The sequence below is a fragment of the Pteropus medius genome, unplaced genomic scaffold (genome assembly GCF_902729225.1).
Source record: "Pteropus medius unplaced genomic scaffold, Ma_sr-lr_union100, whole genome shotgun sequence".
NCBI lineage: Eukaryota > Metazoa > Chordata > Mammalia > Chiroptera > Pteropodidae > Pteropus > Pteropus medius.
This window is the reverse complement of record NW_024340692.1, coordinates 2,945,998-2,973,063: the sequence shown is the minus strand read 5'-3', so window position 1 is coordinate 2,973,063 and position 27,066 is coordinate 2,945,998. Positions and strand designations below refer to the sequence as shown.

General features: G+C 33.3%; 1 protein-coding gene across 5 annotated transcripts in view; it reads left to right on the top strand.

Moving 5' to 3' along the window:
- Nucleotides 1-25,498, top strand: part of CNTLN (centlein) — a 255,643-nt gene extending 230,145 nt beyond the window's left edge. For all 5 annotated transcript variants that reach the window (XM_039870922.1, XM_039870887.1, XM_039870754.1 and 2 more), the window contains 3 exons: nucleotides 12,983-13,168; nucleotides 15,622-15,699; nucleotides 24,802-25,498. In XM_039870922.1, the coding sequence (XP_039726856.1) occupies nucleotides 12,983-13,168; nucleotides 15,622-15,699; nucleotides 24,802-24,903 (366 nt within the window). In that variant the 3' untranslated portion in view covers nucleotides 24,904-25,498. The remainder of the gene's footprint in view (nucleotides 1-12,982; nucleotides 13,169-15,621; nucleotides 15,700-24,801) is intronic.
- Nucleotides 25,499-27,066: the final 1,568 nt, after the last annotated feature.

Genomic DNA, 27,066 nt, shown 5'->3' with positions numbered 1-27,066 from the left:
TGTGTCCTTTTAAAAAATAAGAATTGATAGGCAGAAGTGTTTTAAGTAGAAAAATGGATTTTTTGATTAGATATCTGATTAAAGACTTGAAGTTTCATGACCTCATGATAATGTGATGGGTATACCTCTTCACATAAAGTAGTTTAGCAAGAGTTATTTTTTAAAAAGTAATTTTTAAATTTATGTCCAAGGAAATGAATGATATTTAATGACAAAGTGAATACCTAATGTCTAGTTGTTCAAGAGTGATATATTAGTCCTTCATATTTTTCACCAACAAATAATATGAGTGTATGGATGTCTTAGTAGATAAATTCAGGATTGCTGTAGTTTCACAAGGCTTTAATTTGAGTAACATATTAAAGATTATATAATAGGCAAATTAACAGATATGGTTAAACTATTTTTAGTACTTTTTAGGAACTTTTCCACTTTGTTTCAGTTTGGTATTTAGATTGCCCACATTAGAATCATCTGATTTTATTGCATGCAAATAGAATGTATAATATTGGGCCCCACATTTATTGAATCAAAATCTCAGTTGGGATGGGACCCAATAATCTGCATTTAATAAGTTAACTAAATGATTATTATGCATAATACAGTTTATAAAACACTGCCTTAAATTGTTTCTATTAATTGAATTTATATAACAATCTATATTAGTTTAGTATTTAATAGCAACCTTTACCACTCATGACCTCTAATGGTAATTTGACATTTGTTTTTCTTAACTGTGTTTTAGGGCCAATGTATATTTGATACTGGCACCACTTCTGCTGCTTAATCCATTTTTCTAATAAAGGGCCACTAGCAAACTAATACCAAAATGAGAAACATCAGCAAAGGCTGGATATTTGGGTCTGAGGAATGAGATGATATCATTCTTCTCTTTTCTTCCTTGCACATAAAGCCCTAGCACTAGGCAGACATGCTCAGGACCCACCATCTGGGGCAACATACCATCAGTGACTTTCTAAATCCTACTGGGTTAGATCTAAGCTTGTACCTTTTAAAAAATTCAAGGCATTCCATAAGTTGACCCTATCCAATCTTCTTTCCGTCTGCTCTACAACTTTCCCCCATACTGTGTGCAACGCCACCTTTGCTCAAGTTCTGCTTCTCATTTGACATGTCATTCCCTCTTTGTTCTGTTCTTCACTCTGAATCCTTGACATTTAGCTCAGTGCCTTCCTCTTTCGTGAATCCTTTCTTTAAGTCTGTGGTTAAGAGGAAAGAGCCCTACTCTGCCAGTTACTAGCTATTTTATTGCAGGCAAATGACTTAATCCTCTGTGCCTCAGTGTCTCCATTTATGGAATGAGTGTAATAATGGGACATACTTGAGGTGAGAATTCAAATAAGTTAACATAGATAAACAAAACATTGTCCAGTATACCAGAAGTGCTATCTAAGTAGTAACTATTAGCAGTAGTAGCAGTATGGCTCCCATTTATTTCCCGAATATTTATTGTATGTACCACATAATTTAACATGTAACCATGAACTCTTGTATTTTTATTTTTCTTTCAAGTAGATTATAGCCAATATGAGAGCAGGGATATTGTCATTCATTTTCCCCAAAGTACTGGCACATAATAGGGCTCACTGAATTCTTGAGGAATTGATTTTATATCTGCTTCAATAATGTGACTGGACACTGCTTAGATTGAAAACTCTGTGAAGACTAGCGCTGTGCACGTTCTTTAATGGGTCTCAAGAACGTACATAGTTCCTACGTGGAACATGGTAGTCACCAGGACTCATTCTGTGCAGAGCTTATTAGGATATCCTGTACACAAAAGTACTTAATAAATATTATTAGTAGTATTAATAGTAATAATGTTTGTTCTGGCCCTGTTGTGGAATCTGTTTTCCCTTTAGTCTTTTCATTTATTAATAGGGCACAACAAGATTATAGAAGAGGTGGAGTGGCCATCTGTTCTAGATCTAGTCTTGAATATGGAATTTTGCCCTGGGGTGAAATCAAGTGCTTTGAGCATCTGGGCTGGATATATGTGGCAGAGTTGAGGCTTTGAATTCTCCTAATAACTGAATAAAACACACAAGGGCAATTTCTAGAAGTATTTGCTCAGTTTGATTGAGCCCTGATATAGGCTTGTTAATGGGCTTGTATGTGAGTCATATGCCAAATTCCATCTTCTCAATGGTTTTTGTTAGCTGTGAAATAAATACCAGCCAAAGAACAACATTTAGCCTGAAGCTTAAATCATTTAATTATCAACATGTACTTGCTTTGGTGAGATTTAGTAAGATGTTTTGGGCATATAAATTTCTTGCTTCTTTAGTGATAACATTTATGGAGCATTATAATTTTATTTTTATATGTATAATTGTTAATATTTTGGCACTGATCTAGTCTCTTATGATTTTTTTTCTGTTCTTTTTTCCTCCCGTTTATTGAGAAATAATTGACATGTAACATTGTTTAAGGTATACAATGTGATGAATTGATACATGTATATATTATGAAATGTTTACCACAATAAGGTTAGTTAACATGTCTCACATAATTACCACTTTATTGTTCTTGTAGTTATGGTGAGGTCATTTAAATATACTCTCATAGCAGTTTTCAAATATACAATATAGTATTTTAAATTACCGTCACTATGCTATACGTTAGATGCCGAAAACATTGTCTTATAACTGGAAGTTTGTACCCGTTGACCAGCATCTCATTTTCCCCACCGGTGCCTGGTCCCTAGCAAATAACTGTTCTGCTCTCTGCTTCTATGAGTTCAGCTTTTTTAGATTCCACAAGTAATGAGATCATACAGAACGAAAGTCTTTCTTCCAGCGATTGCCTTCTTTTTTGGTTATGGCTGAGTAATATTCTGTTGTGTGTGTGTGTGTGTGTGTGTGTGTGTGTGTGGGGTGGGTGTGTGTGTGTGCATATATATATATATATATATATTTACCAGATTTTCTTTATCCATTCATCCATTGATGGATACTTTAGGTTGTTTCTATGTCTTTGCTATTGTGAATAATAGTAGTGAACATGAGAGTGCAGATATCTCTTCGGAATCTTGATTTCATTTCATTTGGATATATACCCAGAAAAGGGATTGCTAGATCATATGGCAGTACTATTTATAATTTTTTGAAGGTTGTCTGTATTATTTTCTAGAGTGAATGCACCTATTTACTTTCCCACTAACGGTACACAGGAGTTTCCTCCATATCCTTGCCACCATTTGTTATCTCTTGTCTAACAGGTGTCAAGTGATTTCTCATTTTGGTTTTGATTTGGATTTTCCTGATGATTAGCTAGGTTGAGCACCTTTTTATGTACTTGTTGGCCATTGTATGTTTTCTTTGGAAAAATGTCTATTCGGGACCTTTGCCCATTTTTAAATTGTATTGTTTGGGGTTTTGCTGTTGAGTAGTATGAGTTGTATGTAGTTCGAAATCAGGAAGTGCAATGTCTCTAGCTTTGTTCTTTTTCAAGATTACTTTGGCTATTCAAGGTCTTTTGTGGTTCTATTCAAATTTTAGGATTGTTTGTTCTATTTCTGTGAAAAATGACATTAGATTTTTGATAGGTTTTACACTGAATCTGTAGATGACTTTGAGTAGTATGGATATTTTAACAATATTAGTTCTTCTGTTCCACAAGTATGGGATATCTTTCCATGTATTTGTGTCTTCTTCAATTCTTTCATTAATGTCTTATCATGAGATCTAAGAACTTCCCGATCTTAGAGAGAAAGCTTTCACTTCCTCAGTTAAATTTAGTCTTAAGATTTTATTATTTTGGGAGCTATTATAAATGCAATTGCTTTCTTTCTTTATTTTTCAGATGTTTTGTTGTTAGTGTACAGAAACACGACTAATTTTTATATGTTGATTTTGTATCTTACAACTTTACTGAATTGTTGATTAGTTCTAACAAGGTTTGAGTGAAGTCTTTACAGTTTCCTATATATAAAATTATGTCATGAAAAAAGACAGTTTTAATTCTTCCTTTCTGATCTGGATACCTTTTATATTTTCTTGCGTAATTACTCGGGCTAGGATTTCTAGCACTATACTGAATAGGAATAGTGAGAGTGGGCACCCTTGACTTATTCCAGATCTTAGAGGGAATGCTTTCAACTTTTACCATTGAGTATATTGTTAACAGTGGGCTTGTCATATATGGACTTTATTATGTTGTGGTATGTTCCTTCTATATCCATTTTGCTGATAATTTTTATCATGAAAGGATGTTGAATCCTGTCGATTGCTTTTTCTGCATCTATCAGGATAATCATGTGAATTTTATCCTTTATACCATTAATGCAGTATATCACATTGGTTGATTTGCATTTATTGACCCGTCCTCCAGGGGTAAATCCCACTGGATCATGATGTATGTTCCTTTTAGTGCAATGCTAATTTTAATTTGCTAGTATTTTGTTGAGAATTTTTACATCTATATTCATCAGGGATATTGGCCTATAGTTTTTATTTCCTGTAGTGTTCTTATCTGGCTTTGGTATCAGGATAATGCTGGCCTCATAGAATGAATTGAGCGGTGTTCTCTGTGCTTCAATGTTTTGGAAGCATTTGAGAAAGATTTATATTAATCTTTTTGATGCTTCTAATTAATCTAATTAATTCTTCTTTAAATGTTTGGTAGAATTCACCAGTGAAGCCATCACCTCCTAGGCTTTTCTTTGCTGGGAGGTTTTTGATTGCTGATTCAACCTCTGCAATCATTGGTCTGTTCAGATTTTCTTTTTCTTCTTAATTCGGTTTTTGTAGGTTGTATGTTCTAAGAATTTATCCATTTCTTCTAGGTTGTCCAATTTGTTGATATATAATGAGCTTCTTAATTAGTGGATGGTAACCTCTTAAGATTCGTTGTATTTCTGTAGTTTTCTCTTTAATTTCTACTTTTCTTCATTTGAGTTCTCTTTTTTTTCATAGTAAATCTAGCTAAAGTTTTATTTTGTTTATCTCTTCACAAAAAACAGCCCTTAGTTTCATTGATCTTTTCTATTTTCTTTTTTGAAAAAAAAAATCTCTATTTCATTAATTTCCTCTCTAATCTTTGTTATTTCCTTCCTTTTACTAACTTCAGGCTCACATTGTTCTTTTTCTAGTTCCTTAAGGTGTAAAGTTATATTGTTTATGTTACATAGGCATTTTTTGCTTCCCATGGTGGTGGAGGCCAGTGATGGAACTTGGGCTGGGAGTATGGAGAGCACAGCTGGAGGGGTTAGCTGTAGGTGAGCCCAGTGGTACAGGCCAATGACAGGAGAAAGGGCCAGATCGTGGCCCACAAATAGCTGTGGGGGCCTTGGGTGTAGGCATGTAGTCCCGTGGCTACCAAGTCTTACCACGGCACTTGCGTGTCATTGGAAACCAGTGACATGAGTCAGGCCAGTAGTATGTAGGTGCTGAAGGGGTTAGTTCCGAACACATGCACAATAATGAGGATTAACTGTAGGGTCTAGGCTGGCAATCTGCATTTGTGCAGCTACAGATTTTGAGTCCACTAGGGTTCAGAGAGCAGGAAAAGACTCAGGCATGCAAAATCTGCAGGGGGGTTATGGCAGTTACCCTGGCCATTGGTTTCTTCAGCGGCAGAAGGTGTTGGGGCCCTCCACAGAGCAGATCACTGAGAACCGTGGTGCTCCTGTTGCGTAGCTGATATTGGTAGCCCTTCTCCCTTGTTCCAAGCCATCTCTATAATGTCGTCTGGGTGGGGCAAAACAGAAGTGGGTCCTTCATGCAGTGCCCCAGAAGGCTAGAGAGCTTTTCTTGGTGAGGGGAAATCTCAAACTTGGGAGTTCTCTTTTGGCAATGAGCAGTGCTGGCTTGGGGGATGGGATGATGCATGCAAAATGAAGCTGTTCTTCCTTTCTTCTGTATGTGATTATTCTCAGGTTTTTCTGTTCCACATGTTGCTAAAGTTTCTTAAGTGGAACCTGAGCTCTACCAGAGATATGTTTGTTCGGGGGTAGCTAATTGTTGATCATTGTGGTGAGAAGGAAGCTGGGTCTCCTACTCCACCATTTTGGTGACATCACCTCTTAACTATGATTTTTAAGCAGTTTTATAATGCAATTCAATTTGAATGAACTCTTTCCATCTGTTATTATAAAAGGGTAAATGACAGCTGTTTTTAGAGAAAAGTTCTTAATAAAAATATATTACTTTAAGTGGGTGAACGTTAAGGTATGTAGATTATGTCTCAATAAAACTTTAAAAAAAATGGCAGACCAAAAGCAGAAGGAAAACTGGGTTCCCAACGTTATGAAGCTCTTATATAACCTTGGAATGCTTATTCTTGGACTTCTACAGAAAAATGAAATGAACTTCCAACTTTTTTGGCTACTTTTATATGTGGCCATTAAAACAACAATCAAACCTGTGTCTTATCTGATGTATGAGATAAAAGATACTTTCCAGAAACCTACAGTAAACATTTTTTGTGTGTAACATTAGAAGAATTTTCATCACACTCAGGAATGAGGCATAGATGCCTCTTTCCTTGCTACTATCAATACTTATTCTACAGGTTCTAGGAAGTGCAAATAAATGAGAAAAAAATACATAATTATAGGAATGTGTACAACCAGATTGTCAATGATATGTTTGTGTACCTAGAAAATCAAAGAGAATAAAATTATGAACTATTAAAACTAACCATATAATTCAGCAACAAGTTCAAAACAAGGTCAACATATAAAATAAAGTAGACTTTACAGGTAATAACATATATTAAAAGTCTATTTTAAAATTTCTATTTACAATAATAAAAAATATCTATTAAATACCTAGGAATAAATCTTTCAAGAAATGCAAAAGACCTATAAAGCAGATGATAAAACAATAAAAAGACATAAAACAGAGTTAAATAAGTGGGAAGATGTGCTCTTTTTCTGAATGAGATGAATCAATATTGTAAATGTGATGTCATTCCAAAATTAATCTAAATATCAGCACAGTCTCAGATATTGACAAACTGATTCCAAAAAAATTACTGAAAGAGAAGGAATGAAGATGGCTGAAGAAGAAGAATGGGTAGGGAGAAGAAGACTTTTCTTAACAGATATCAAAACAGGTTATAAAGCTGTAGAAAATAAAATAGCATGATTAGTGCAGAAATATGTGCATAGAGCATTGGGACAGAATAGTTTTACCATTTTACAATCTCGCCAACAGTGTACAAGTGTTCCAATTTCTCCGTATTCTTGCCAACACTTGTTATTTTTCATTTTTTTGATAGTAGCTGTCCTAATGTGCATGAGGTGATATCTCATTGTTGTTTTGACTTACATTTCTCTGATAAAACATCATTCTTTATGTAGAAAGTCCTGAACATTTATAAACCAACTACTAGTATTAACAAGAGTATAACCATTTCATAGGATACAAGATCAAAGTACAAAATTTAAATGATTTTTATGTATTAGCGATAAACAATTAGAAAATTAAATTAAAATCTTTAACTGATGATAGCATCAAAAAAATAAAATTCTTAGAATAAATTCAAGAAAAGACATGTAAATGTTGGAAAGAATGTGGAGAATTGAGAATTTTCATCTATGGTTGGTGATGCAAGGTTTGGGGGGAAACTGTAGAAGTTTCTGATAAATAAAGCATTCTCCTACCATGTAATTCAGCAATTCTACTTCTAGGTATTTACCCAAAGAGAAATGAAAACATGTGTATACACATACACACAAAATGTGTACAGGAATATTTATTGCCATTTTATTCACAGTAGTCAAGAACTGCAAATAGCTCACCTGTCCATCTTCAGGAAAATGGAGTAGCTACTCAGCCATAAAAAGAAATGTACTACTTATTAATATAACAATGCGGACGAATCTCAAATATATTGTAAAAGAATCCAGACACCAAATAGTAAATACTGTGTGATTCCATTTACATGAATTTATAGAACAGGCAAAACTGATCTATAGAGGAAAAAATATGAGAGAGTGGTTACCCTTTGGGGCTAGGGTTGAGGACTGATTAGGAAGGGACACAGGTGAACTTTTTGGAGTGATGGAAATGTTTTTTACTTTGATCTGGGTGTGGGTACCCAGTGTTTTCATTTGTCAAAGCTCATAAAACTATATAATTGAGACTTACATATCTCACTGTATATAAATTTTATCTCAAAAAATAGTGAAGAGAACTGTAAATAAATATTTGTATTTAGTTAACGATGTGAATGCTGAAGTGTTTAGGAGGAACTATAAAGATATCTGCAACTTCCTTTGTAATATATCAACAAAGTAAGATGGCTTGATAAGTGATAAAGCAAGTTTAGCAAAAGTTAACTGTAGCATACAGGTAATAGATACATGGTTGTGCACTCTATACATTTCTTTAAACTTTCTGCATGTTTGGATTTTTCATATTAAATATTAGAGTAAAATGCGTTGAAGAATTTTGACTTGATTATGGAGGGGTAAAATCATTTCTCCCTTTCTCTCCCTTGGAATTATACAACAGATAAAGAGAATAAGAAACAAAAATTCAACTCCTTTTGACAGAAAATGTAGGTCATAGCTAAAACTATATTTTAAAATACATGGAAGAACAACCAAAAACAGGTAAGACTAAAGATATGCAAAAGGAAGGAGAAATAAGACACCATGGAGAGAATCCTTAAGTGCTGCAGACCTCGGAAAGATTAAGCAAAAAATATGCTCTCCAAAGATGAAGGTCACATGAGGCACAAATCCTAAATCTCATGTTGGCAATAGTAGAATGGATCTGCTATGGTTAGTGATAGAAACTTACTAGAACTTGTTTGCTTTCAACAAGAAGATGCGTAGGGCCTAAGGAAGAATTACACAGACAGACATATCTGTAGGAGGCAGCTTTTTTCATAGTAGCCAAGAAAAGAGATTCCTTACATAGAAGTGTACATAGTATATTATTTCATTTATGTGACATTCCAGAACAAGCAAAATTAATCTAAGATGATATAAATCAGAACAATTGCTGTCTGTTTGTGGGAGGAATTGCCCAGGAAGGAGCATCAGGGAAATTTATGGAATATGAAGATTTTCTAAATCTTGAGCAGAGTGGTGGCTACATAGATGCATACAACTGTCAAAGCTCATTAAACTAAATACTTAAAATGTGTGCACTATTTTATTCTAATTATGCCTCAGTTTTAAAAATTGGGGAAAAAGATTTATGAAGCAAGTGACAGTCAACATATGTATAATTGCAATCTCCCAAGAAGAAAACTAAAATAATGGACAGAACAAATATTGAAGCTATAATCCAAAAATAATTTTCAGAAATAAGGAGACTTCTAAGAATATAACATAAATCATGGAAAATTGATCTAATATGTGATACCCTGGATATATTCTAGTAAAGTTTCTGGACAAAAAGAAAAGAGAACAGCTAAGTAAAAAGTTCAAGTTCATATATAAAGGGGGAAAAAAACAAAGATGAGACAACTCTGACAAGCTGTCTCAGCTCCAGAGCTCCTTATAATATGGCGTGAAGCCTCTGTTGAAACTACTGTGTGGTCCAACATTTCTGTCTGCCAATCCTGCTTCCCTGAATTTCTTATGTGTCGTTCCTGCATGCACTTCCCCACAAGCCTCCTGCACAGAAATCTTCATCTGAGTCTGTTTTCAGGTAATATAACCTGAGACACCACAAAGATAACCTCAATTAGTTCTGAGAAGTAGAACTAATATAGATAATATTCCCTGAGATTAATATAATGAAATTACAATTAATTGCAAAACCACTAAAAGGAGGTCAACTACCACCTAAATATTTTAAAGAAAAAAGGTCTTGGGTTAAGAAGAGAATGTGAACCAATTGCAGAAGATCCCTAAAAGAATATTGTAGAATTATCAAAATTCATAGAATACAGCTAAAGCAGTGCTAAAAAAAAATTATAGTCTTATGTACTTATATTAATAAGAAGAAATGAAAATAAACATTCAACTCAATAATTAAATAACTAGAATCTAAAGATTGAAATAAAATTAATGAATTAAAAATGTGGAATTAATAAATGAATGTAAGACTTGTTTTGCGGGGTGGGGGGGAAGGAGAAAGCTATGAAATAAATGAAATTTTAACTTACCTAATTAAGAAAAAGAGAAAGTAAAACTATACAAAATAACAAGTGATAAGTGACAATAACCACAGACACAGAATAAAATAAAGTCATGGCAGACTTCTTAGCTCAACTCTCTGCAAATAAATTTGAAAGCCTGCATGAAGTGGATAATTTTCTAGGAAAATATAATGTATGAAAACTCCCTCTAGAACAAATAAAAAAATTAAAACAAATTAAAAAGTACCTTCTTCTGAGATAAATACTAAGCCAAATTCAGATGACCACCACCACATCAGTAAAGAGCAGATAAGTTCAATCTCATTAAAACTACCGTAAAACATGGAAAGAGAAAGATACCGTCCTAATTTTTGGAAAGATATATACAATTAAAACCAATCAATCTCATATTAGTAGAGAAACCTTAGGTAAAATATTAGCAAATAGATTTCAGCAGCAAAACAAAAAATAATATATCACAGCCAATGGTGTTTATTTCAGAAATGCAAGAATAATTTGATACTAAGAAAACTATTAATCCAATTAATAAATTTATAATGAAAAATAATATGCTAGTTTATATGGATGTTAAAATGGATTTAAGACAATTTGATATCCATTTATATAAGAAATAAAAGTAAAATGATTAGGTAATTAACTATATTAAACTATATATTATATTAATATATGGCTGTTAGCTCAAAAGCTGGCGTAGTATTTCCTTGGAAGTAGGACTTTCACTAAAATCAAGAACAAATCAAATATGTCCATTAATGTTACTGCTTAATATTATTCAGGAAGAACTTAATAACAGATGCAATAGAAAGGAAAGAAATCAGAGGTATAAAATTTGGAAAATAGATAAAATTACGTCTTGGCAGATATGATTCGATTCCTAGAAACTGAAGAGGAATCAGCTGAAAAACTGCTATAACAAATAAGTAACTTCAGTAAGCTAAACATATATTTATAATCATCATATATGCAAACAGTGTTAGAATGTAATCAGTGTTATGTAATCAGTGTTAGAGGCAGCCTTCACCCCCCAAAGTATAATGTCCAAGAATATAAACTAGGTCCGTAAAGAGAAAACCTAAAAATGATCCTCAGAAACAAATAAAAACTTAAACAACTGGAAATACCATGATCTTTGATTAGGAAGACTGAACATCCTAGAATGTTAACATGATTCAAGTAAAATTTAACATGATTCAAATAAAATTACCATTGAGATTTTTTAGAGGGAAGAAATCTAGAAAAGCTGAACATGAATTTCATATGGAAAAGCAAACAAGCAAAAATTACCAAGAAAAATCTGAAAGAAGGGTAAATAAGAGGGAGCTAGCTCTACCAGATGTTAACATTTATTATAAATCCTCATTAGTTAAAATATATTATAAAGTTTCACTAATAAAAAAAGATGGACTACAATAGAAAGTCCAGAAACTAACATAAACACATGTGAGATTAGTGAGGGAAAGATGGACTTTTTAATAGAGGTCAACTGAGTATGATTTTATGTAATAATTTTCTAAATGATTACAACTAGATAAAAATATTAAAGCTGAAAAATAAAAACTTAAAAGCAGAACAAAATCACGGTTAGGAAATGTGTTTACATATATGTCAATGCTTTTTAAAAATATCACACTAAATTAGAAGAGAAAAAATTACATTGATTACATAAAAAATTAAAAATATTTTTTTCTTGGCATAAAACACTATAATTACTGTCAAAAGAAAAATACAAGTTAAAAAAATTAGATATATACAACAGGCATATATATTTATATATACATATATAATTTCCCTAATATATGAGGAATTTCTATAAATCAATGAGAAAAATAGAAAAAGTGACAGAAGAAATTTAATTATCTCTTAAGACTTTTTAATAAGAGAAATGAACCTTAAAAATACAGTGAAAAATCAAACTATACTGAGATACTAGATTGGTGTTTTGCTAGTGGTATGGAGAAAGAAGTACTTTCATATATTCTTTGTGAAGGTATAACATGGTGTTATCTTGGAGAGGGGGGGAATTAAGTAACAGCTTTCAAAATTATAGTTATACATACCTTTTGGTCCAGCAATTTCACTTCTAGGGATATATCCTAGAAATGCAAAATGTACGTATGAGCATTATTTATTGCAACATTGCTTGAACTTGCAAAGACTGAAAACATCCCAAACATCTAGCTACTCTGCTTTCAGCTGACAAAGGTAGGCAGGAATCTGTCCACCCAGACTGTCTTTTTCTTATGTGCACATAGGTATGCCATGGGCTAGCATTTAATAATTTCTCAAAGGTAAAATTTAAAGGCTTTTGTGAAGCAATCCTAGATTTTTATGATTTTTTTTTCCAATTCTGTACTGTTGTGTTGTCCACATGTAATTTAATTGCACTTTGCCCAACTTGTCTTTACCGAGTCCTTCCAAAGCATTTCTAATCCAGTTTTAATAAAATAGAAACAACTCTTTCTGCAGTCACATTTCATCAGTTTATGTAATAATTAAATAAATTACGTAACTAGTAGTGAAAACTAAGATACCCACATTTAGAAATAAATGGAACTAACTTTTGCATCACCTCAAATGATGGGAGTATTTGAGTTCTGGCATGATGAAAAGTAGCCTGCCTGCTGCAAGCATTCACCAACCATTATATCATCTGGTGAGTCTGAAAGAAGGATTAGTGAGCTTTAGTTAACCGAGCAAGTTGGATATGTGGTCATTTAAAAGAGCTTTTACTGCATACTGAAAATAAATAAAGAGCAATCTATTATCTTCCAAAATAAATAAAATGAGTAATCCTAATAAAAAAAAAGTGTTAGTGTGTTCACATTTTTCTGTTATGAGTGCTTTATCTTCATTTATTAATTCCATATGAGCCCACATTCTTTCCAATATGTTACAGGCTTTGGTCAAAGAGTTACAGATTGACGTCCATGTGATAAGGCGACAAATCAGAGAGTTTAAAAAAATGCAGAGAAGTAAAGACGCTTGTAAAACCTCAGCCCATAAAGCCCAGACATTGGCAGCTTCTATCCTGAACATTTCACGGTCAGATCTAGAGGAAATATTGGACACAGAAGATGAAATGGTAAGATCATTTAAATATTTATTAATAAAGGGCTTTTTACACATTGAATTTAAGTACATGTCTTTTTTTTGTTCTAGAACTCTTAAAATTTCATCTTTAAGATAATATTAATGAAGGTAAGATTATTAATGTGCCAATGAAAGATACATCAAGAGTATTAACCAACTCAAAAAACCTTTAGAAAAATTTAACTGTGGAATATAGAAATAAGCCAGTCCACATAACCTTTAGAACTGCTTGTTTGTTGTTCATGTCGGTTACCCTTTCCTGTCTTTGCCATTTTCTTTAATCACATATCTTGTAAGCTAGTATTTTTAATTAAACCAGTTTGAATGAATTTAGTTAAACTGAGTCACCGTTGATTTGAGGATTTTTCCTCCTATGTGAGATTTTAAGAAGTAGTAAATATATTGGCTTTCCTAGCTAAATTCAAAATTGTTGATCGAGTTAAACAAAAATATATTTATTGCTTTAAATTGGGTAAAATGCTCCTGTCTGAGTGAATTTATGTGCATACAGGTATAAGTCATTTTGCATTTTTGATGTAGTTATTACCTCATAAAGAGCAGGATCTCACTTTGTACAGTCTTCTGTGAAACCTGTGGAGGATATTTAATCCTGTTCTACTGTTGTCTCTGAACTTTAATACATGAATATTCCATTTTTTTAATTGTATTAAAGAGATGATGGTACTGGTAGCATTCCAATAAAAAATTGTTCAATGAAAGAAATGATAAACTTAAATGTTGGTATGAGAATATTCTCCAGTCCTCCATCAGCATCTCAAAGTACTTCTGAAGTAGAGAACATCTACAACTTGCAAAGGTTTTTAAACTGCCAAGAATTCTTAGAAAAGAGTTCAAAAGAATCCTGCAGAGATTATTTTCATCCTGTGGGCGAATAGAATGGTGAATTATCAGTTTCCTATTTTCAGCAACTATCCATAATGGTTGTGGCTTTCTACTGAATTCTGAACTTTGAAGTACCAAAAAGCATTATCAGAGGTAGTAACAAATACAAGACACACAGTAAATAATAGAATCTGCAAGAGTTTTAACTATACCTTATTATAGACATTAATTAAAACTTTTTGATAATAAGAAACATAACAAAAAATTAAGGTTAAGGCCTCCACTGTTGCCTAAGAGTTTTAAAACAAACAGCAAAATCCCTCATGTGTGGTTGTGTGTTTGTGTGTGCCTGTGTGAACACAAACACTGATACATATTCTGGAAGACAGGACTACTGCCTTTGTATGTTCTCAAAAGATTCCCTCTCTGGGTTTACCAGTTAGAAAAAGCAACTCTTCTTGATGGACAAATTATAAAAAGTTGTCCTCTTTGAGTGTATGAATTAGGAAAGGATCTCTATAGTCCCAAAGAGTAGATGGCACATTTCTGTAAAGAAATGGCACTTCTGCCTGTGGGCAGATGCAGTCTGGGGCCAGAGAATACAGCAATGCAATGTGCATGCCACACAACCTTAAATGGAGGTCCTCCTGGAAGGCAAGGGCTCTACTAGAAGCACACTGTTCTGAGAGGATCGGTGCACCTTGATATATTTACTAGATTTAATTATAGACCAGAATGTATTTAGACTAATCCCGGCATATTTCACAGGTCTAAAGAGTTGAGTGACTAGCCCAAACAGAGCCCAACCTCCTGACTTCTGTTCTTTAAACTATACATTGAACTTTAGTAAACTCATGTAAAAATCTATGATAGCTTATGTGAAGTACCTCGCCTGACACCTGGCATACAGTAAATTTCAACAAATGTTCATTTCCCAAACCCTTACCTTTGCGAAAAGTCCATATTTTTGGTAAACTGAGTTTAGTGAATAATCAACTGTACATGTGAATATATTATACTTTCAGAATATTTTACCTTGATGATTGATGGGTTGTAAATATTTAGAGACTTACAGCACTTTAAGTTAGAGTGTCCCTTGACTATCAGTTGATTTTTAGATATTTTAAATAAATAACCATTTAAATACGCCAAAGATGTGCCATGTTCTGTTTTCTATGTAATTATAACAATTATTCCTTGGTTATCTATTAAGTCAGATTTTTGAGTACAAGGTTTTATATTATTTTACAAGGGTCACTTGCAAATGATTCTTTTGTACAGTTCCATCTTACTTTTCATTTTATTTTAATCACTTTTACCTCTACCTCAGTCCCTACCTTGATCTCCTCTGTGAAGGCAAAAATAAAATATTCTTGAATTCTATTATGAATATGGAAATATAACTTTATCTTCCATAGGCTTGTAATTATTTATAAATTAAATATTAAAGAGCATGGATTTGAATATTCCCTATTTTGACAGGCCGGGCTGCTCTTTGTTGAATCCAATTCTACCAATATATCTCGATTTATTCAGTATCTAATGTTATGATCAACTTCATATAAATGCAATTAACACCAGTGTTTTTATTTCTTCCTTTAGGAAATCGAAAGGACAAAGATAGATGCTGAAAATGACAGGGAATGGCTATTGTACATTCAGAAACTTCTTGAAGGACAGGTATTTCATTTTTCTGTTTTATATATGAAAACGTCCAGATACAAATTCCAAGCCTTATGTTGTACTAGATGTCTAATTTTTTGTGAACACTTACACATTATTTACTAGGTAAATAAATATTCCAATAGGTAGACAGGAAAGTTAACCCTCTATTTGTAGTTAACAAATGAAGCATATGCCCTGGGAAACAGCCAACATGGGTCTTAGCAAATGCATTAATTAAATTATTGAGTCAACCTCTTTGCTTGCTAGCCTGAAAAGGATCCATTCTCTCAGCCCTCTTAGGAAAAGAGATTCTTTATTATGTGTCTTTAAAGTTAGTAGTTGATATGGACACCTGAGGAGTTCATGGGTTTCAGTGACCTTTTACTATGGACCTGTTTCCAGTCAATTCATGTTTTCCTCACAGCCAGACAGCTGTTTATTACTGTGTCTTCCCGCATTCTCGACAATATTTTCTACTGAGACCTCGAGCAGCTTGTTAGTGGGAAGTAAATATTGATTTGGCATCCTGTCAATGCAGAAAGAATGAAAAAATTTCCACCAGAGGCCCCTCAAACATTTTCCTATCGACATTTTCTGGGCCGAGTGGAAAGCTGCATAGAGGATGACAAGGCCAAGACGAGTGGAAATCCCTGAGGGGTCTATTGAGACTGCTGCTGTGACCTGTGTGATACTTTTTCTTCTCTTTCAAGTATTTTTTTAATTCACATATAGTCTGCTGGGATGCGCCCCTCTTGTAAGTGATCAAGGGCAGTTTATTGGCAGGTGAGAACCCTGCTTTTCTAGTCATAGCCAGCTTTTGTTTTGACATCACTGACAGCATGTAATGTATTCTAAAACTTTTTCATTATAGTTCTTTTTGCTCAACCTAATTGTTTATTTTGAAAATGAACTAGAATAAAAACAGCTAAAACATATTTCTCAAAATAGCAAAAAAAAAATATTGTCCTGTGAGTTTTGGAAAGTCATAAATGTTTCTATATAAAGACCAAAAATAAAAGCTGATGTTAAATGAAATTATCTTACATGTATATTAACAAATAGAGGTATCTATGCTTTTGGAAAAGCCAAGAATAAATAAATAATATATGAACTATTTATACTTTCAGTATTAGTTTTATATATTTTTGAAACCATATCCAGAATTACTTCAATAGTAATAGAAGTGATTGGCAATATTTTTCTTAAAGTTGTTTAAGTGCAGACTTGCAAATACTGAATATAGCACCTGCAGTGACAGCTTGCTTTGAGAAAAAAATGCCACTTCTTAATCATATTGCATGCCTAGCACCAGTACCTAACCTAGTGCCTGGCAGATAAAAGGAGTTTAGTAATGATACTTAGAGGTTTTTTTCCAGTTTGAAAATAATAAAAGTAAACTGTTTAATGATTTTTTAAATGTTAACTTGTAAATATGACCCTTCAATATGGAAATTTTATCATCACTTATGAATGTTAAAATAACCAATCTTCAGTACATTTTACTAAAGCTATATTGACACCAGAACTGATTTTTTGCCTAACACATGTAGACACAAACACACACATTCTTCATGATCTAGATGTATGCTTATTCTGGCCAGTTAGTGTAAAAAAATCCTCTTGAAAATGACATTAGACTGCTTAATACTGCAGTTTGATATAGTGCCTTTTTGTGCCACTGAGCCTGGACTCTGGAATATAATTGCCTGGCAGTATTGATTTAATTGCCCAGGTTTATTTGTGGACTCCTAATTATTGACTGGAGGTAAATTTAATGGAGCAGCCTTTATGAACACTGGGAAACCGCTGCTGTTGCTGGTATACATAATGAACTGCAGTATATGCCTTTAGATCATTTTTCAAGCTAATTTTATTCCACTGTGACAGTATGATAACATTTAAAAAGTCAAAGACTTTTTATTTTTATTACTGACATAGGTGGTTTTGCTGATGTCTTTGAATTTTGTGAGGAAAAAATAGGAACTTCATTGGTTGCACTTGAATGTCACTTATACTAATTATGCCCAAGAGAAAAATCTATAAAATAGAAAATGTCTCTCTTTTTAAGCCTACTTTTCTTCTCTCTCAATTCCAGCAATTATATTTGTCCTGAATTTTCAAAAAGGTTTTCTTTGTCTACCAGTTCTTTTAGAGTCTAACTTATGCTCACAGGATTATGTGGGCAAAAGTGTAGATATGTTTATTCATACATTTTATTTAATTTGTGGCATATACAGCTCCATGTATCTGAGATTACATGATCTTCAGACTGTGGGATAAAATTGTGCACATTCCCTAAAATAAACAGTAATTAATTCAGTATTGATATTTGATTATTAAAATATTTAGAAGATAAAATTATAGGAAAACTTCCATTTTATGTCCTCCCTCTGTGTTGAGTGCTTTATATAATAGAATTCTGAGACCATAGGAGTTAATCTGGTCTTGTGGTTTTATATTTTGTTTAAAGATTAGGCCACAAAAATTTTCTATTAAAGAAAATTTTCTCTGCATTCTTTTGTTAAGAATTTATATTGATAAAATGTTTACCACAAAACAAAAAGTTGTTCTACCATGTGGCATTATGGGACTGCACAATAAGGTAATACCTACTGCTACCATTAACCAGAAGTGCATGATAACTAAAGGCTCTAAAACCTTAACTTACCTGTATTTAATACAGAAAACAAATATATGCCCTCTATTTCAAGTATTTCAAGTAGTTTTGATGTAGTTGGTACTTTTATATGTTTGATCTTTATCTACACCTAACCACTATCCCCACAGATTCCTAGTAATAAGAATCACACTGAAAATTTCTTTCTAATTTTTGCTCTCATTTTTTTATGGCTTAGCTGCCTTCTAATTTCTTTAAATGTTTTTTCTTATACTAATTTCTCTTTTTATATTACTATGTTTTTAAAAAACTTACAATTTATGGCAGAGAAAAAAAGCAAATTAATGATTATAATAGGATGGGAGAAACCTCCCCCGTCCTCCAATTAGTTTTTTGTGGTTTAGAAAGTGGAAAGAAAAAAATAGAGATAGGAAAAGTAGGCTTAGACAAAACTATAAAAGCTTTCGAGTAGGAAAAGGATGTAATCAGAGTTGTGCTTTAGAAAGACACATGAGATCAGCATGTAGGATGGTTTGGAGGGAGAAGAGACCAGGAGCAAGAAGGTAATCTAGTTGAAGGACAGTGAGGGCCTGGTTATGCCCTCACCATCAAAATAGAAAGGATGAGATAGATGTGATCCTCATTATAGTGACTGATTCGATAGCAATAATGAGATTAGAGGAAGGGGTCAGAAAGCAGAAGCCAAAGATGGGAGAATCTAATACACTACATGATGAGAAAGATGGTGATACCTTTAAGAGTTTTAGGGTTCAAAAGAGGTCAATGAGTTTTGGGAGGAAGGAGATGTCAATGACTGAAGCCATAGAAAATTTAATAGGTATGTTTCATTAACAATATTCAAGAACTCATGACTTGTCATCAATTTAGCCCAGCCTTCTATATGGCTTTTCTCAGTGAAATTTATTTAAAAACACATTTCAAGCGCTTACAACTCAACAACAAAAAGAAAAGAAACTGATTAAGGTGATGTTTCTACAGGAAGATATACAAATAGCCAATAAGCACAGGAAAGGATGTTCAGCACCATTAGCTATTAGGAAAATGCAAAGCCAAAACCAAAACGAGATATATATTTCACACCCAGTAGGATGGCTACAGTCAAAAAGACAGACAATAACAAGTGTTGATGAGGTCATGGAGAAATTAGAACTCTTATACATTGCTGGTGGGAATGTAAAGTGCTGGTGTCCCTGTGGGAAACAGTCTGGTAGTTCCTCAAAAAGTTAAAGATAGAGATTATGTGATCCATCAGTTCAACCTCTAGATATTTACCCAAGAGATGAAAACATATGTTCATACAAAAACTTCTACACAAATGTTTATAGCGGCATTATTCATAATAGCTCAAAAGTGTAAGCAGCCCAAAGGTCCATCAACTGATGAACATATGAATAAAATGAAGTGTGTGCATGCATGGACTATTTTTCAGCCATAAAATGGATTGAAGAACTGATACATGCTATGACATGGAAAAACCTTGTAAGCCTTATGCTAAGTGAAAGAAGCCGTGCTCAAGAGACTGCATTCATGAAATGTCCAGTATAGGCCACTCTATCAAGACAGAAATGACTCATGGTTGCCAGCTGAGATGGGGAGTGGCTTCTAAGAGGTGTAGAGTTTCTTGGGGTGATGAAAGTATTCTGGACTTAGATAGTGGCGATGGTCACACAACCTCGCGAATATACTGAAAACCAACGAATTACACACTTTAAAATGGTGATTTTTAAGTTATGCGAATTATATCTCCATTTTAAAAATGAATTCCTAAGAAAGCGAAAGAGAATACATTTAAAATTAAATTCGACATAAAGTTTTTATATTACATATACTTTGTCACCAGCATTAGCAGAGAATGCCTTAAATGCATTCGAATTTGAATTTCTGTCTACTGGCCATAACTATGAATAAATGAGATAAATTATTTTATTTCATAATTTATTTTCCTTTAAGTTGGCATGTAAGGAGATGTCCTTCTATTATACTGTAATAGATATTACCTCCTCACATATCCAAACATAGTCAGTTATTTGTACTCTGCCCTCTAAGAGATACGGTTTATTTGCCCTGCTCATTCTGATCCTCAAAATTAAAATTATAATAAAAGTCATTTAAGGTTTTTTTCAGGTCTTAATAATATCTGAAACAGTCCTTTGTATTTTGGACTTTATAAAAACAATGGAAATAATTAGTAGAGATAATGATGAACCAATGCTATCGAATTCATTCAAAAAACATGTATCGAGTGCCTGCTATGTGTCAGATATTATTTCAGGTTTAGGTATACAGCAGTGAACAAGAGAGACAAAAACCACTGCCCTTAAGGAGCTTATGTTTCTGGGGATGGAGGATAATAATCAAATAGTTAAAACATATAAACTATTAAATAATTAACTTGAACAGAATTATAGGTGTGTATATTAGAATATATATATGCTTATTTAAAACAAATAATATACAATTATAAGCACAATATGGTTCTTTACTAAGATTTGTTTAAAAACTCTCAGCCAGGAATGGCTAGAAAATGTGTCTTGATTTTGTTTTGTTGTTGCCTTATTTTCTGTTATTTGCTAATCCCTTTCTGGATTTCATTCAGTCCATTTTAGTCCAGTAAAAATGTATTGAGACAATATCAAAAATTCTGTTTTTCTACCTTAAGTTTTTGAGAATTTAGAATACAGACTTGTGGTTTTTCTTTAGCTTTAAATATCCCTGTTCCTATTTGCCGCTTCAAATCCTGCAAATGCTGAAATTTAAAATGGCTCTTTCCCCAGTACCCTCTCTCCAAAATATGCTTACCTTCTGTAGAATACCTTGCAATATGGCAGTGAGAAGGGTTTTATAAATCTTCCCGGCTTTTGTAGAGTAACTTCCAGCCTGAAGGTTTACTGGAAGTTTCTCCTTACAACCCTGGATACATTTACTCTGTTGCTTTTTATGCTGCACTCATAACACACACACATACACACACCCTGCATAAACACACACTCACCCTCTCTCACACACACAAATCCACACGCTCAGTCACCCACACAGATTTCTCATATCTAGCTGAAATAGCAAGAGTTTAAAATTCTCCATTCAGAGTCTTGCTGGTTTTTCTTTTTAATTTAACAATTTCAAGCCTACTTTCATGTTTCCAAAAAAAAAAAAAAGAAAGAAAGACATATGCGGATAAATTTAAAAGGTAAATTTATACTATGTGTATTTTTACCAGTATGAAAAAATTAGGGGAAAGAATGAAAGTGAAAACAAAATATAGCCTTTACCAAGATTTGAGAATAGCAAATACAGCCTTCTCTGTGTGTGTTTTCAGCAGAACTTTGATGTATGTGTGTGTGTGTGCGCATGTGTGCACATGTGCATGTGTGAGATATGTGCTAGGGTAACACTTGGGAAATGTAACATTTGGGAAACTGAGCTCAGAATTCAGTGCAAAATTTAAATTACAAATAAGTTGTTCCATCTGATAGCATTCTTGATTATTTTAACAAGTTCAATCTTTTAATTATAAGATGATAGAATAAGTATATACTATCCATTTTAAAAAGTGTGTACCATATACATGTATATATAATATGTATATACATAAATATATGTATGTATGTTTATACTAAATTTTCCACCATTGTATAATAATCAAACTACATTGGCCTTTCTAAAGTCTCAATGTCTCACAGAATCATATTCTTTGTAAAAGCAGATATAAGACATAAAATTTAATATCTTCACTTTCACTATGACGCAAGCTATATTAAATTTGATTCGTATTTTAAAAACAATCTTTTTTGGTAATAGTATTCAAATCAAAAACAAGAATGAAAATGATTAACATGTTAACCTTGTCCTTTAGATTTAAAAGGTTACCCTTATTTCAATTGTTTCTTTTCAACACAGAAATTTTCAATTTATATTATTAAGAGTACATTCCAGTTAGTGCTGATGCTCTAGGTTATCTGTGTTTTCCAGTCATGGTCTTTAGGTTTTGTGATATTCCCAAGGTGGCTCTCAAACATCTGCAACCATCATTTATATCCTACCTTTATGCAGCAATGCCTCTAAATGAAGCCACAGTTTATAAGCCTAAGTGATAAATTTGAGATTGTGTCAGTGGCTTACCAGTTGCTGAAGGCAGACATCTGAAGGTGTCTCCATGTAAGAGAAGCCGAAAATCTGTGTGAAATCAGGGGAAATCCCTTCAGTACCAGAAATCACCTTTTGTAACAGGAACAGCCAGAAAGACTAGGAAGACCCACTTCACCACTACGGTATAGAGACGGAGCAAAGCGCTTGATAGTTTTTCTGATGTCCTAGTTGAATTTCCATAGTAAGGGATCTCACACAGCATCAACTCTTTAAGACCTGTTCATTTTTGCACTTATGCTGAAGAGTTTAAAACTGTGTCACTGCACTTTTCCTTTTTGATTCAAGAGAAAGAAAGAAATCACGCGGGCTTTCTGGACTTCATAGTCCCTGACGCAGGCCCTTCAAAATGAAACTTGAGGCAGCATAGTTTTTGGGTTTGTTGTTTCAAATATATTTGATAGTGCAAGTGAGAAAGGATCTTAGCTGTTGGCCAGTCAGGTTGCCCCTTCAATCCAACTCTAAAATCCTATCCTGTCTGAGGAGTTTCTGAGGTGTCTTGGCCCTCCAGAATCATACAGTGAGAATTTAGTTGGCTCTAAACTTCTCGTATGGAATAAATTTACACTTAATCTAGATTCTAAAGTAGAAGAAATTAAGCTCCTGGTCTTCCTACTGTTTTAAAAACGTTTTGCATTTTGAAAAATATGGCAAATGAATAAACAGACCATGTGAATTTTTAAAGCACTTTCCAAGTCATGTCATATTTTAAGTATAGTTTCAGTTGTAAATCTACCCAATCTATGTTCTCTTTCATTGATTCTAAGATGTATTTTCCCCACATTTACACTTTCTGAAATTGCAATGCATGTGCAGTATGGCTATATTTAAGTGGTAGGGTTTTATTCCCCCAGAAGAAGCTGGGTTTTTTTTGTTATTTTTTTTAAGTCAATGTGTGTCTCTTATATTCAACTATATCTTAAAACCGAACAAATGTGATATTTCGGTTCTCTTATGCTTTCTACAGTGTTAAGTTTCCAGTAAGACAGATACATGAAGCTCCTGACATAGACTATAGATATAGTTTGTCCCGACATAGGCTCAGACTTCCTTAAGGAGAAGGCAGTTCATTATAAAGATAAGAAGGAAGTTAAACTAAGAAGCTGTTTAGGATGTGACGCAATTCTGTGGACTAGCTTTGGTCTCTATTTCTCTTTCATGGCCTACATAATCTGTCTGTGTGTGTATGTATGTATGTATGTATGTATGAATGTGTCTGTTTGTCTGTCTGTCTATCTTCACTGCCAATCTTTTCTTTTTCTGCGGTTCAGATTTGGGAATGAACCATTCTGATTGGTTTAGCTCATTGTGATTACCTTAGCTGAGCATAGCAGAGCTGAGCACAGCTGAGCAATTCATACAGAGGACATCAGGCTGTCTTTGGTCAGGTGCTGACCAGTGATACCGTCGATGGTCCTCTTAGCACAAAAAAGAGCCTAATGCTATTTCTCTGTAGGGAAGAGTCTGGACATGATAAGCCTTCTCATTAATATATTCAGGGAAAAAAAGTAGTCTTTCCCTGGTTAATCAAAAGGACAACTCCAAGAAATGACTTAATAAACTTCGTATTATAAACCTCCTGTGTGAGACTACATAGCTGGGAAGGAAGATAAAAGGAAGTAGATAGAGATATGAGAGGTAATTGTGGGACCATTTCAAATTGCGTGAGTTGGAGTCCTATAGGCAACTCAATGAAGCAGTGGGAACAATAAAACTTTACTAAAAAAGTTATATATTATGAAATGTAAAAATATACTCTACATTTCATAAACTCAGCAGTTTGCAACATGTGTATTACACTTTAATATGCCAAACAAACTTCTATAACAACTTGATCAATGGATATACTTTTGCCATTTTTTTCCCTCTGAAATTTTATCCTACAACTCTTAAGATGTTCGACTCTAAAACAGACAAGTGTATTGATAGTTCTCTCTCATTCTTTTATGAGTGATGAACATACAGTACTACTTCTGTGGGCATGTGGGCCCTAGAGATGACTGTAACCTGCTATTGATCAGCTGATTGAAGATAAATGGCTTAGCTGCTTGTATTGCAGATTACATCATTAACATGGTCAGTAAACCATGAATTGTTCAATAAGGTGTTTATCTTTTTTCATTTTATTTCTGCTCTTTTATCATTTTTATTATAAAAGACAAAATGACCCACACTAACCAGCAAGATCAGTTGAAAAGAGACCCAGTAGGGTACCACTATGGGTGCAAAGTTGCAGACAGCTGAGTTCTAATGGTTTAATGGTATGTAGTATATGTTTTGAACTGAAGAAAATATAGAGTTTTGATAATCTTTTTTTTTCTGTGTTTCTCTTGCAGCTTCCTTTTGCCTCATATTTATTGGAAGCAGTTCTGGAGAAAATAAATGAAAAAAATAAACTAGTTGAAGGGTATTTCACAATTATGAAAGATACTAGATGATATTACAATGGAGAACTTTTTTTCAAATATGAACTTTTTATGTGGTGTGATTGGAAAACATGCATTGCAATTCTGATACAATATCTGCTCCACCTATCAATAGTCAGGTTCAATATCAAAATAAGAAGTCTCTGAAACTAATTAATTGCTGAACAAGTGAAACTAATTAAGTACATAGCCATTTAAAAGGAAATAGTGTAGCATTTGATTGTTGAATACAAATATTGCCACAAATCAATGCAAACTTAAAAATGATTTTTCTTCCAGTGCATTAGAAGAAATTAAAATAAGCTTGGCACACACAAATTATTCTGAATATAAAAAGAAAAAAATTGTAAACTAAGGATTTAATCTTTTAAATTTTATGAAGAAACGACTTTTTACATAAAACTGCTGTAAGTGGTCTTAAATCATCCAATGAGGAAGACATTTGTATTGTAAACAAATATGAAATGAAACATCGTAATTAAAGGACGAACATTTAATAAAATACAACGTGTGGTCCAACTATATCTGTTCTCAACATACTGGATTACATACAAGACATTGTATTTTCCTATAATTATTTGGCAAAAATAAAAACATTTTCTCCTTCTCTCTCTCTCTTTTTTTAAATTCATAGTTCTTTTATGGTCATATGAATTAGCAAAGGACCACAAACCCAGTGTATAAAATTAGACTGGATCCTACTATGATCAGCTAATAAGTCTAATTCTTAAAAATGATATCATCCTTATTTAGACTCCCAAACATTCCCACCTCATTTTACCTCTTTACTATGTTCCTGCCACACTTGACTGTTTTGTTCCTTTAATTACCAAACTTGTGCCTGCCTCCAGTCTTTACCCTTGCTACTCCCTCTTTCTAGAATACTCTGTGCTCAGCTTTTTTCATGACTGCCTCCTTCTCACCATTTAAGTTCATCTTGTATGTTCCCTTAGAGACACATTCCCTGGCCATCTTACTATTTAACTTCCTTTATAACAAAATTACATATTTTATCTGTGCACTTATTTATTTTTTTTGTTAATTTTTCCTCCCCCATTCTTAGACTAGGTCCCATGAAGTTAAGGCAGAGGTTGGCAAATTATGGCCCATAGGTCATTGACCTGCCATCTGTTTATGTGTGGACTACAAACTTAGAATGCTTTTTACATTATCAAATGGCTTTTTAAAAAGAAGAATAATGTTTTGTAGCATGTGAAAGTTATGTAAAATTCAAATTTTAGTCTGTCAATAAAGTTTTATTGGAACATTGCAATGCTCATTTATGTATTGTTTATGACTGCTTTCACACGACAGTAGTGGAGGTGAGTATCATGGCAAAGACCGTATATAGTGCATTCTTCACTTTGCACTACTGCTTGGCACACTGCGAATCATGGTGACACAGTTATAACTCGACAGCACTTCAAGTGCCGCAAATACTACCACTCTGCAGTTTTTAGAAATACCAGTGTATACCCATTATGTCAAAAAAAGAAAAAAGAAAAATGGCTGCAAGATGTCACTCTTTTAAGGCATAGTGGAGTGTGTATTATTTTGCTATTGAGTTATTTTGCAAAGCCGTATACCTATGCTAAAAAGAATGCAATATATTTCGATATTACATAACCACAGTACATTGTTAAAATAGGAAGCTGACATTAGTACCATATTATTAACTGAAATATAGACCATGTATCAATTTCACAAGTTTTTACATTCACTTTTCTTGACGGCATAGTTTCATGAAATTTTGTCACATGTGCAGATTATATAACAATCACAGAGCTGTTCCATCAACACAAAGAGTACACACATGCATGTGCACGCGCGCACACACACCCTATTTCTCTGTAGAACTGTGGCTAATACACCAGGGTTTGGCTATTGCATATAAAGTTACTATAAAGATTCATGTACAGGTTTTTGTGTAAAAAAAATTTCATTTCTCTACAATAAATACCCATGAGTGTGATTGCTGGGTCATGCAGTAAGTGTGTTTTTAACTTGGTAAGAAACTACAAAACTGTTTTCTAGAGTGGCTTTATACCATTTTGCAGTCCCACCAACAAAGTCAGGTGGATCATTTGGTCTGCATCCTCTTCAGGACTTGGTATTGCTATTTTTTTATTTTAGCCATTTTAATGGGCATGTAGTGGTAATATTTTCCTTTTTAAG